Source organism: Salvelinus namaycush, chromosome 10, assembly GCF_016432855.1.
Source record: "Salvelinus namaycush isolate Seneca chromosome 10, SaNama_1.0, whole genome shotgun sequence".
NCBI lineage: Eukaryota > Metazoa > Chordata > Actinopteri > Salmoniformes > Salmonidae > Salvelinus > Salvelinus namaycush.
The window spans coordinates 20,836,037-20,848,595 of NC_052316.1; the positions used below are offsets into that span (position 1 = coordinate 20,836,037).

Genomic DNA, 12,559 nt, shown 5'->3' on the forward strand with positions numbered 1-12,559 from the left:
CAAGAACATACGCACACGCACGCACACACACAGATGTTTGTTTTACTATCCTCCTTGCGGTACCAAACAATTGATTCCCATTCAAAATCCTGTTTTCCCTAACACCTAAACTTAACCCTGAATTAAACCTAACGCTAACCCTAAACCTAACCCCTAACCATAATTCTAATCCTAATTGTACCCCTAAACCTAAAATGTCTGAATTTTTTGTTTTAATATCCACACACACACACACACACACACACACACACACACACACACACACACACACACACACACACACACACACACACACACACACACACACACACACACACACACACACACACACACACACACAGTCTCTACTGTTTCCCCCTGCTCACAGACTGTGCAGTAGAGCAGCTGTTAGGCTGTGTAGTAGTATCAGTAGGCGCGAGGCAAACCAAGGTGTGTGTGTGTAGAGTGGGCTGTTATTCTGCTGCTCCCTCTGTCAGATTAGCAAGGTGATGGATTGATACGCTCCCCGCTCTGTCAGCAGGAGAGCAACACTACACTGTAACCATGGAGCCTCACTGCTGAGCCCCCTGCTCCTTCAAAGACCTATCACTACTACACCTATTAAACATCAGCCCCCCCTCCATACCTCCCTGTTGGAACTCCCTGTACACCTATGTATCCCCTCCTGGAAGCCTTCATCCGGCCCTATCCTGGGCCTTGCCATACTGGTGAACAGGAGAACGTTGATGTTTCAATTATTCTAATTGAAGCAGCACCCTTACGGCAAGCCAGCAGTGTTGCACAGCGTGTGGACCTGGCAAAACATCGATGCTAATTACCTGGAGTCAGATAGAGACAGTAGCTATTACTCCACCTGGGAAAGGAGTGATGAGCCCCATCCTACATTCACATATCAGCTCCGCCTTACGCAGAGGCAAGCATGTTAATGTCGGTAGCTGTGAGATTAACTCCTCTTCTTTAGTCTTTGGTCATTCTGCTCACACACACACACACACACACACACACACACACACACACACACACACACACACACACACACACACACACACACACACACACACACACACACACACACACACACACACACACACACACACACACACACACACACACACACACATACACATATATGTAAAAACAGGGACATGGTGTCACGCCTGCTGCCGCTCTCTCTCCCTGGCGCTCTTTGGGTGCCAGGCTGCCCAGCACTGCGCACTCCTGCCACCATCATTACGCACATCTGCTACCATCATTACGCACATCTGCTTCCCTCGTCCCAGGCCTCAGCCGGATCGTCAGATTTTTACGCCTCAGCTGGATTGTCAGGCTACCACGCCTCAGCAGGTTCGCCAGGCTCCCACGCCTCAGCTGGCTCACCAGGCTCCCACGTCCCAGCGGGATCGTCAGACTGTCACACCTCAACCGGATTGTCAGGTTACCACGCCTCAGCCGGTTCGCCAGGCTTCCACGCCTCAGCCGGTTCGCCAGGCTACCACTCCTCAGACGGTTCGCCAGGCTCCTACACCCCAGCCGGCTGGTCCAGCACCCATGCTTCGGCCGGCCCGTCAGGCTCGTCCAGGTGGGATGCCGGGTGGCGCCCCTAGAGGGGCGAGTACTGTCACGCCTGCTCCCGCTCTCTCCCCCTGGTGCTCTTTGGGTGCCAGGCTGCCCAGCACTGCGCACTCCTGCCACCATCATATCGCACACCTGCTTCCCTCGTCACGCGCATCAGCAAATTATTGGACTCACCTGGACTCAATCACCTGTTTTATTACCTCCCCTATATTTGTCAGTTCCCCAGCTCTGTTCCCCGCTGCTGTATTAATGTTCGTATGTCGTTATGTTACCCGGTGCTGACATTGTTCCTGTCCTGTTTAATGTCTGTGCTATATTAAAATGTTGACTCCTCGTACCTGCTTCTCATCTGCAGTGTCGGTCCTTACACATGGTCATCTCTAACCCAGAATCACCACTCAGTCTCATGAAATATGCAGGTTGCGTACCGACACACACCCTCTTCCCTTTGCTTTCACACACAGACATAGACAGCTACAAAAGGTTGTCATGAAAACATAAAAATAACCTGTTGCTCGGATTGGAATTGAAATGGCCTCTCATGGGTTTTTCCTTGAAAGGCATGGTTGAATGTTAAAGCCGCCTTGGCATCTTTAGAGCAGACAGTTTCAGATTGCTGCGCCCCTTGGGTTTTGATATAGCACATGGCAGAAGCACTGAGTACTGTAGTCTAGAATAGATTGACATGCAAAAACCAATTTGTCTCTGAGACATACCCATTAAAACCTCCTTCGGCTGTTCTTTGTTAGGACGTCAAGTCACAGACTCCTGTTTAAATTCAGGGGCCAACACTAATGGTATACTACCGTAATTACTAGCTGCAAGTAACTACCAGAATAATGGAAACACTAGAGTAAATGAGGGATACAAAGTATATTGAAAGCAGGTGCTTCCACACAGGTGTCTTTCCGGAGTTAAGTAAGCAATTAACATCCCATCATGCTCAGGGTCATGTATAAAAAAGGCCATTATTTTGGCTATCATTGCTATGCTCCCATAGGATGACAATGCCCCAATCCGCAGGGCACGAGTGGTCACTGAATAGTTTGATGAGCATGAAAACTATGTGCCACCAGATCTCAACACAATTGGAAACTTATGGGAGATTCTGGAGTGGTGCCTGAGATGACATTTTCCACCACCATCAATAAAACACCAAATAATGGAATTTCTTGTGGAAGAATGCTGTCGCATCCCTCCAATTGAATTCCAGACACTTGTATCATCTATGCCAAGGTGCATTGAAGCTGTTCTGGTTCATGGTGGCCCATTGCCCGATTAAGACACTTTATCTTGTTGTTTCCTTTTATTTTGGCAGTTACCTGTAGATACTATAACAAAACTTAAACAAATGTCCCTGTGAAATAACTTTTAATTGAATCATGTAATTCCCTTTTCTGAACACTAAAGGGCAGTTTTGTCATGGGCCTCTCCACAGGGTGTCAGGAATGCCTGATACAGATCACAGTCTGGCCTGTTATTTCCCTCTGGGCACATTCCAGAGGGGCAAAAGCAGAGGAGAGAAAAAGAACTGGTCTGGCTGAGGAAGAAGTGATGTGGATGTGAGGCCTAGCTGTGTAAACAGAGGTGTGATTGTTAGCGTGTGGAGTTGCGTGCCGACAGAGTTCCAGGTGGAGTCTTGGTGTGCTGTTGGGTTTAGCCTTTAGCTCTTGGTCTTGCTGGGGTTGTCTTTCATGTGATGGGCCTATCTAGGTACTGTAGAATAGTTTGGACAGTCAATGCACAAGATTATTTTTTTGTACTTATTTTTTTGCTCACTGTTTGCTCACAGAAATGAATACAAACTTTTGAGGCTTTTGATGAATCTACGGAGACTTCTTGTATGGACGGAATTATGGTTTCTCCATATGTGAACTGTTATTGTAACTAAGTTACAGTATGTAAATATGTATTAAGGAGAAAAAAGTTCATTATACACTTTTAATTGCATGTTAGCTACAGAATGTTAGCTAACACTTTGGCTCTTTCACTCTGAGGCCTCCTTCTAGTTTTGTCCAGAAGGCTGGTTATCCATCAAAGGCTAGCCAATGGCAAAACGATTACCCCACTGTCACGTCCCTGAGGGCAGGGGGACAAGGTGCAGTTTCAATTACTCTCAAGTTCATTAGAGTGTCTGCTAAATTACTAAAATGTAAATGTAATTAGCATGGATCTACAGACCAGTCTGTGGGTCTGGGTGTCGATAACTCAGCTTGGTGTATGGCGGCCCTGTGCCACTGAGCCAAATCAACCTTGACTCCTGCAGCTGATGGACAATGGGGGAGATAGGCAGAGAATGGTAACTAACGCTGTGGACAAATTAGATCCTCTCACAAATGAAAGAGGGAAGGCGAGAGTGGCCATAATGGCAGGTAAAATTAGCTGTTAAGTGGTGATCACATCAGTCTTCTCAACCCCTCCATAGTTTTCTTTCAAAGCTGAGAAACAGGTCAAAGACATTGGGCCCTATTAAACACAGACAGGCTTTTGACAAAGGACCAGTGACCCTGTGTTGTGTGAACCGAGTCATCCCAGCTAAAAGAGTCTCAAATTAGAGATGGCCACACATGGCAATCAACACCTACTTACAGTCATATCAAGATACTTCCACATCTACATAATTACATGTATGAACAAACAGTAAGCAATGTATGCTCATACATTGCAGTGTTCACAAGAGATCTCTACATATGGCCCTGGTTCACTCTGATGTTGTTGTGTACAAGATCTCTTGAATCTTGCTCGTCTTCCCTCCCTTGGCTAGTCTACTGCTGGCTACTGTAGAGTTGCTGTGTAGAGCCTGGCCACTCTTCTCCCCAGCAGCTGACAATTAGGCTACTGGAGGAGTCCTCAGACTCACACTGCTGGTTTTGCCCCTCACAGCGAGAGAGAGAGAGTGTGAGGAGGTGGATCAGAAAGAGAGACTAATATAAAAGAGGGAATATTGACCAATCAGATCACAGCTGTGACTTAGGGAGAGGAAAAGTAGAGGAGAGAAAGCGAAACAGAAAACTCAGGCATGGTCAGAACCCTGTGTGTACAGTACATTTATTTTTTTATTTAACCTTTCTTTAACTAGGCAAGTCAGTTAAGAACAAATTCTTATTTACAATGACGGCTTAGGAACAGTGGACTACCTGCCTTGTTCAGGGGCAGAACGACAGATTTTTACCTTGTCAGCTCAGGGATTCAATCTTGCAACCTTTCAGTTACTAGTCCAACGCTCTAACCACTAGGCTACCTGCCACCCCATGGGCAACTGCTACCAGAAAGGCATATGTTCAATTGGTCAGCCAACCCTATCATCTGTCACCTCTTGATTCACTGGTCGAATGGTCAAATCACTTCTGAAGATTGGAGCACCACAGTGATTGTTGGACCTTTGTGAACACGCACAATTGATTATTGTGAAGGTAATCTTGCAAGTTTTGAGAAGCATACAGCCACTATAGGGAAATATGTGCATAGAAACATGAATGGCAAATAAAATCTATTATCGCCACAAAATATTGACTCAAACACAGAGATAGAAACGGTGCACAACAAAACCAAAGGTCCCTGGCAGGGATCCCAGTGCCAGATGAAAGGTAAATGTGAAATGTAGGGAAAACTATTTTAGTGGAGGAGAGATAGAGACCAGTATGTGTGAATGTGGGTGAGCAGGATGAGATTGTGTATGAGGTTGGTTGAAGGGGGTGATTGAGCGGTGTAATTTCTGCTCCTATGATGTGCTCTGTCATGTTAATGGTATTGTTGCAACACGTGCACATCAAAAACACATGGGCTAAATGGCAGCTGCATGACGTGTAATAACCATCAGTAGGGAATCATTTCAGCTAAATGCAGAGCCATACATAGATACATACTACAAACTGTATCCCTGACTAAATGTAATGCACATGATGTATTTGCCAACATTACAGATGACTAGTAAAACAGTGGGAGTTACATTATGTATGTGTTTGTGTACATCTTCTGACTGAAATGAGCAGGTGGGACTGAAATGAGCAGGTGGGACTGAAATGAGCAGGTGGAACTGAAATGAGTAGGTGGCATCAGTGCTATAAGGTGATTCCTCACAAAACTCGATTTTCAAGACATTTAATCCATAGAAGGGTCATTTTGAGGAATGATTGTTGCCATGCATTTGACATTTGTATCTTAAAGCATAATTGAGAAATAATGAATTGAAGTTGTAATATTTGTGACATTTTGGCCTTACCCAGGCTTCCTTTAAGACTCCAAAGGACCCTTAATGGTATTTTTTGTTGTTCTTTTTTCATGAGGAATCACTCTAAACATTTACATCTGAATTATAATTTTTGTTGATCACTATGGTTGATCCTAATACCTCTTTCACATCAGAGTGCAGTGTCTTGTTGCAGTGTCATATTACAGTTTTTTTCAGGTTGTGGAAACAGTGCTACATATTGTTCAGTATATTAATGTCTGCATTGCATTCCCTATCCTTTTAAAGGTGTCCCCTCTGGTCCCAGGAATGTAATCTCCATCGTCAATGAGACCTCGGTAATCCTGGAGTGGCACCCGCCTAGGGAGACTGGCGCCCGCGATGACGTCACCTACAACATCGTGTGCAGGAAGTGCCGTGCGGATCGGCCATTGTGCTCCCACTGTGATGACAACGTGGAGTATGTGCCCAGGCAGCAGGGCCTGACTGAGACCAGGGTGTTCATCAGTAACCTGTGGGCCCACACCCCCTACGCCTTTGAGATACACGCTATCAATGGAGTCACCAACAAGAGCCCCTACCCTGCCCAGCACGTGTCCATCAACATCACTACCAACCAGGCTGGTCAGTGGCAGTGTACAGCACCATGCTTTGTGTCTCACAACATGCTTTAAAATACATGTTAATGTACAGGCATTCACAACAAGTACATTTCAGTGGTACACGTTTCAAGGTAACTGCAACAAAAAGGTCTGAGGCAGTCTAATGGTCTACAGTCAAGCTTTAGCCCTATACTGTATACAATCGATTTTCTCTGTCCTTTAATAAGATGGATGCTATTGATAGCCGTCTTGTATTCTTGACTGAAAGCATTCCTCAGTCATCAACAGAATGAGTCAACAGACTCAACACAATCCTGTACATTGCTATTGATCGGCAGCAATTAAATCCCAAGGTTACATTCTTGTGATTTTTTTTCATGTTCCTATTTGTCAATAAGTGAAGCTGTTTCACCTGTTGCTGTTAGGTGCGTTTCTATTGAACAGCCTCCCTTGGCAACCATTATAGAGTTTTGTTCTGGAAATCAATGCCTTAAGGCTTATATTTATCGTCTAAATGATGAATGCTATTGCACAACAACACATCAGCGCGACTGGCATTTCTTGTTATTTAAACCGGAGACATTCTAGAACATTCTAGAACCAAAGGCAAGGCTTTTGATCTTTTGTCAAGACTTCACTTCGGCTGTTTTGGATTTTTCATTACATTTTCAATATTCAAGCATCACAGATTGGTTTATTACTTGTATGTCTCTCACAATACAGACAACACCATTCAGGAGGTAGAATTCAATGTAAGTCATACAATGTATCTTTCTATCGCTTTCTTTTGGTATTGAAAAATCATATGGACTTGATAATTGATAATAAGTCCTTCCACTTTTAAATATGGCGTGAATCAGCCGTTTCAGAATCTATCAAACTTCTGTAGGTTGGTGTAATGAGGTGTAATACATGAAGGAGACATTGTTTCATTGGGAAGCCATTCTAGTACTCAGTGGTCCTGTCATACGGTATACCCATGGGTAACACCAGGCCAGCCAACGACGCCTCTCCCTCCAGACATAGGACTCGTTGTTAGGAAGACTTGAAAAAGTATTCTTGAAAAGGATTATAATCATGACTCTCTTCAGTGCTCCACTGTGAATGTTCTTGAAGGAACATAAAGATTGTATCTTACGCTGGCATATTGCTTTCAATTAAATGGAACTATGGTTACTGAGCTAACACCGTGTTCAGTTGCATTCAACTATAACCATGTGTTGAAGCAAACAACGGGCTATAGAGAACACCTGGAGTCTACAGTGCCTTCAGAAAGTATTCATACCCCTTGACCATTTACACATTTTGTTGTGTTACAGCCTGAATTTAAAATGAATTAAATTGAGATATCTTGTCACTGGCCTAAACACAATACCCCATAATGTCATGGGGGAATTATGTTAATAGACATTTTTACAAATGAATTAAAAATGAAAAGCTGTAATGTCTTGAGTCAATTCAACCCCTTTGTGATGGTGAAGTTAATTCAAATCAAATTGTATTAGTCAATGCAAATAGTCCAGGTAGGCATTTGATTAAGTGTTCAGCAGTCTTACGGCTTTGGGGTAGAAGCTGTTAAGGAGCCTTTTGGTCCCAGACTTGGCGCTCCAGTAGCGCTTGCTGTGCGGTACTGAGAGAACAGTCTATGACTTGAGTGGCTCTAGTCTTTGACAATGTTTAGGGCTTTCCTCTGACACCACCTGGCATAGAGGTCCTGGATGGCAGGAAGCCCTCTGTAGTGCCTTGCGGTCGGATGAAGAGCAGTCGGATGCCGAGCAGTTGCCATACCAAGCGGCGATGCAACCGGTCAGGATGCTCTCGATAGTGCAGCTGTAGAACTTTTTGAGGATCTGAGGTCTCATACCAAATCTTGTCAGCCTCCTGAGGGGGAATAGGCATTGTCGTGCACTCTTCATGACTGTCTTGGTGTGTTTGGATCATGATAGGTCCTTAGTGATGTGGACACCAAGGAACTTCAAGCTCTCAATCCGCTCCACTACAGCCCTGTCGATGTCAATGGGGGCGTGCTTGGCCCGCCTTTTCCTGTAGTCCACAATCAGCTCCTTTGTCTTGCTCACATTGAGGTCAGGTCTCTCTATAGGTGGTCTCATCGTTTGTGATCAGGCATACCACCGTTGTGTCGTCGGCAAACTTAATGATGGAGTTGGAGTCATGTGTGTCCACGCAGTCATGGGTGAACAGGGAGTACAGGAGGGTCAGCATGGCAGATGTGTTGTTGCCTAGCCTCACCACCTGGGGGCAGCCTGTAAGGAAGTCCAAGATCCAGTTGCAGAGGGAGGTGTTCAGTCCAAGGGCCCTTAGCTTAGTGATGAGCTTGGAGGGCACTATGGTGTTGAATGCTGAACTGTAGTCAATGAACAGCATTCTCACGTAGGTGTTCCTTTTGTCCAGGTAGGAAAGGGCAGTGTGGAGGGCAATAGACGTTGCGTCACCTGTGGATCTGTTGGGGCGGTATGTGATTTGGAGTGGGTCCAGGGTTTCTGGGATGATGGTGTTGATGTGAGACATGACCAGCCTTTCAAAGCATTTAATGGCTACAGACGTGAGTGCTGCAGGGCGATAGTCATTTAGGCAGGTTACCTTGGCGTTGAGCACAGGGACTATGGTGGTCTACTTGAAACATATACAGTTGAAGTTGGAAGTCTACATACACTTAGGTTGGAGTCATTAAAACTTGTTTTTCAACCACTCAACAAATGTCTTGTTAACAAACTATAGTTTTGGCAAGTCGGTTAGGACATCTACTTTGTGCATGACACAGTAATTTTTCCAACAATTGTTTACAGACAGATTATTTCACTTATAATTCATCGTATCACAATTCCAGTGTGTCAGAACTTTAGATACACTAAGTTGACTGTGGCTTTAAACAGCTTGGAATATTCCAGAAAATGATGTCATGGTTTTAGAAGCTTTTGATAGGCTAATTGACATCATTTGAGTTAATTGGAGGTGTACCTGTGGATGTATTTCAAGGCCTACCTTCAAACTCAGTACCTCTGCTTGACATCATGGGAAAATCAAAAGAAATCAGCCAATACCTCAGAAAAAAAATTGTAGACCTCCACAAGTCTGGTTTACCCTTGGGAGCAATTTCCAAACGCCTGAAGGTACCACGTTCATCTGTACAAACAATGGTACCCAAGTATAAACACCATGGGACCACGCAGCCGTCATAGCACTCAGGAAAGAGACGCATTCTGTCTCCTAGAGATGAACGTACTTTGGTGCGAAAAGTGCAAATCAATCCCAGAAAAACAGCAAAGGACCTTGTGAAGATGCTGGAGGAAACAGGTACAAAAAGTATCTATATCCACAGTAAAACGAGTCCTATATCAACATAACCTGAAAGGCTGCTCAGCAAGGGAGAAGCCACTGCTCCAAAACCTCCATAAAAAAGCCAGACTACGGTTTGCAACTGCACATGGGGACAAAGATCGTACTTTTTAGAGAAATGTCCTCTGGTCTGATGAAACAAAAATAGAACTGTTTGGCCATAATGATCATCATTATGTTTGGAGGAAAAAGGGGGAGGCTTGCAAGTCAAGGAACACCATCCCAACCGTGAAGCACGGGGGTGGCAGCATCATGTTGTGGGGGTGCTTTGCTGCAGGAGGGACTGATGCACTTCACAAAATAGATGGCATCACGAGGCAGGAAAATTATGTGGATATATTGAAGCAACATCTTAAGACATCAGTCAGGAAGTTAAAGCTTGGTCGCAAATGGGTCTTCCAAATGGACAATGACCCCAAGCATACTTCCACAGTTGTGGCAAAATGGCTTAAGGACAACAAAGTCAAGGTTTTGGAGTGGCCATCACAAAGCCCTGACCTCAATCCTATAGAACATTTGTGGGCAGAACTGAAAAAGCGTGTGCGAGCAAGGAGGCCTACAAACCTGACTCAGTTACACCAGCTCTGTCAGGAGGAATTGGCCAACACAACTTATTGTGGGAAGCTTGTGGAAGGCTACCTGAAACGTTTGACCCAAGTTAAACAATTTAAAGGCAATGCTACCAAATACTAATTGAGTGTATGTAAACTTCTGACCCACTGGGAATGTGATGAAAGAAATAAAAGCTGAAAGAAATAATTACCTCTACTATTATTTTGACATTTCACATTCTTAAAATAAAGTGGTGCTCCTAACTGACCTAAGACAGGGAATTTTTACTCGGATTAAATGTCAGGAATTGTGAAAAACTAGTTTAAATGTATTTGGCTAAGGTGTATGTAAACTTCCGACTTCAACTGTAGGCATTACAGACTGGGTCAGGGAGAAGTTGAGAATGTCAGTAAAGACACTTGCCAGCTGGTTAGAGCATGCCCTGAGTACACATCCTGGTAATCCATCTGGCTCTGTGGCCTTGTGAATGTTAACCTGTTTAAAGGTCTTACTCACATCGGCTACGGGGAGCGTGATCACACAGTCGTCCGGAACAGCTGGTTCTCTCATGCATGGTTCAGTGTTGCTTGCCTCGAAGCGAGCATAGACTGCATTTAGCTTGTCTGGTAGGCTCGCGTTACTGGGCAGCTCACGGCTGGATTTCCCTTTGTGATCCATGATAGTTTGCAAGCCCTGCCACATCCAAGAAGCATCACAGCCGTTGTAGTAGGATTCAATTTTAGTCCTGTATTGACGCTTTGCCTATTTGATGCTTTTTCAGAGTGTATAGCTGGATTTCTTATTAGCGTCCGGATTAGTGTCCCGCTCCTTGAAAGCGGCGGCTCTAGCCTTTAGCTCAGTGCGGATGTTGCCTGTAATCCATGGCTTCTGGTCGGGATATGTACGTACGATCACTGTGGGTACGATGTCGTAGAGGCACTTATTAATGAAGCCGGTGACTGACGTGATATTCTCCTCAATGCCATCGGCTGAGTCCCGGAACATATTCCAGTGTGTGCTAGCCAGGCAGTCCTGTAGCTAAGGATCCACTTCATCGGACCACTTCTGTATTGAGTGTATCACTGGTACTTCCTGTTTGAGTTTTTGCTTGTAAGCAGGAATCAGGACAATATAGTTATGGTCAGATTTGCCAAATGGAGGGCTTTGTACGCAACGCTGTGTGTGGAGTAAAGGTGATCTATAGTTTTTTCCCCTCTAGTTGCAGATGTGACATGTTGGTAAAAATGAGGTAAAACAGATTTCAGTTTTCCTGCATTAAAGTCCCTGGCCACTAGGAGCGCCGCCTCTGGATGAGCATTTTCTTGTTAACTTCTACTTCATCACAATCCCGGATCCGGGAGCACCCCCATCAGTAAAAAAGCTGACTAGCATAGCCTAGCATAGCGTCACAAGTAAATACTAGCATCTAAATATCATTAAATCACAAGTCCAAGACACCAGATGAAAGATACACATCTTGTGAATCCAGCCATCATTTCTGATTTTTAAAATGTTTTACAGGGAAGACACAATATGTATTTCTATTAGCTAACCACGATAGCAAAAGACACAACTTTTTTTTCCCACCATTTTTTTCCTGCATAGGTAGCTATCACAATTTCGACCAAATAAAGATATAAATAGTCACTAACCAAGAAACAACTTCATCAGATGACAGTCTGATAACATATTTATTGTATAGCATATGTTTTGTTAGAAAAATGTGCATATTTCAGGTATAAATCATAGTTTTACATTGCAGCCACCATCACAACTCTCACCAAAGCAACTAGAATAACTACAGAGACCAACGTGAATTACCTAAATACTCATCATAAAACATTTATGAAAAATACACAGCGTACAGCAAATGAAAGACAAAGATCTTGTGAATCCAGCCAATATTTCAGATTTTTTAAGTGTTTTACAGCGAAAACACAATATAGCATTATATTAGCTTACTACAATAGCCAACCACACAACAGCATTGATTCAAGCCAACAATAGCGATAACGAATAAACCAGCAAAAGATATTAATTTTTTCACTAACCTTCTCAAACTTCTTCAGATGACAGTCCTATAACATCATATTACACAATACATATAGAGTTTGTTCGAAAATGTGCATATTTAGCGGCACAAATCGTGGTTATACAATGAGAATAGTAGCCAAGCTGCCAACAAAATGTCGGGAGAAATCTTGGGAGAGGCACCTAATCTAATCAGTAACTAATCATAAACTTGACTAAAAAATACAGGTTGGACAGCAAATGAAAGATACAT

The 12,559-nt window shown here is 43.9% G+C and overlaps 1 protein-coding gene across 1 annotated transcript in view; it reads left to right on the forward strand.

The window, feature by feature from the left end:
• Positions 1–12,559, forward strand: part of LOC120055210 (ephrin type-B receptor 1-B-like) — a 229,249-nt gene that overhangs the window by 152,450 nt on the left and 64,240 nt on the right. The window contains exon 6 of the mRNA XM_039003131.1: positions 6,053–6,388. Within this exon, the coding sequence (XP_038859059.1) occupies positions 6,053–6,388 (336 nt within the window). The remainder of the gene's footprint in view (positions 1–6,052; positions 6,389–12,559) is intronic.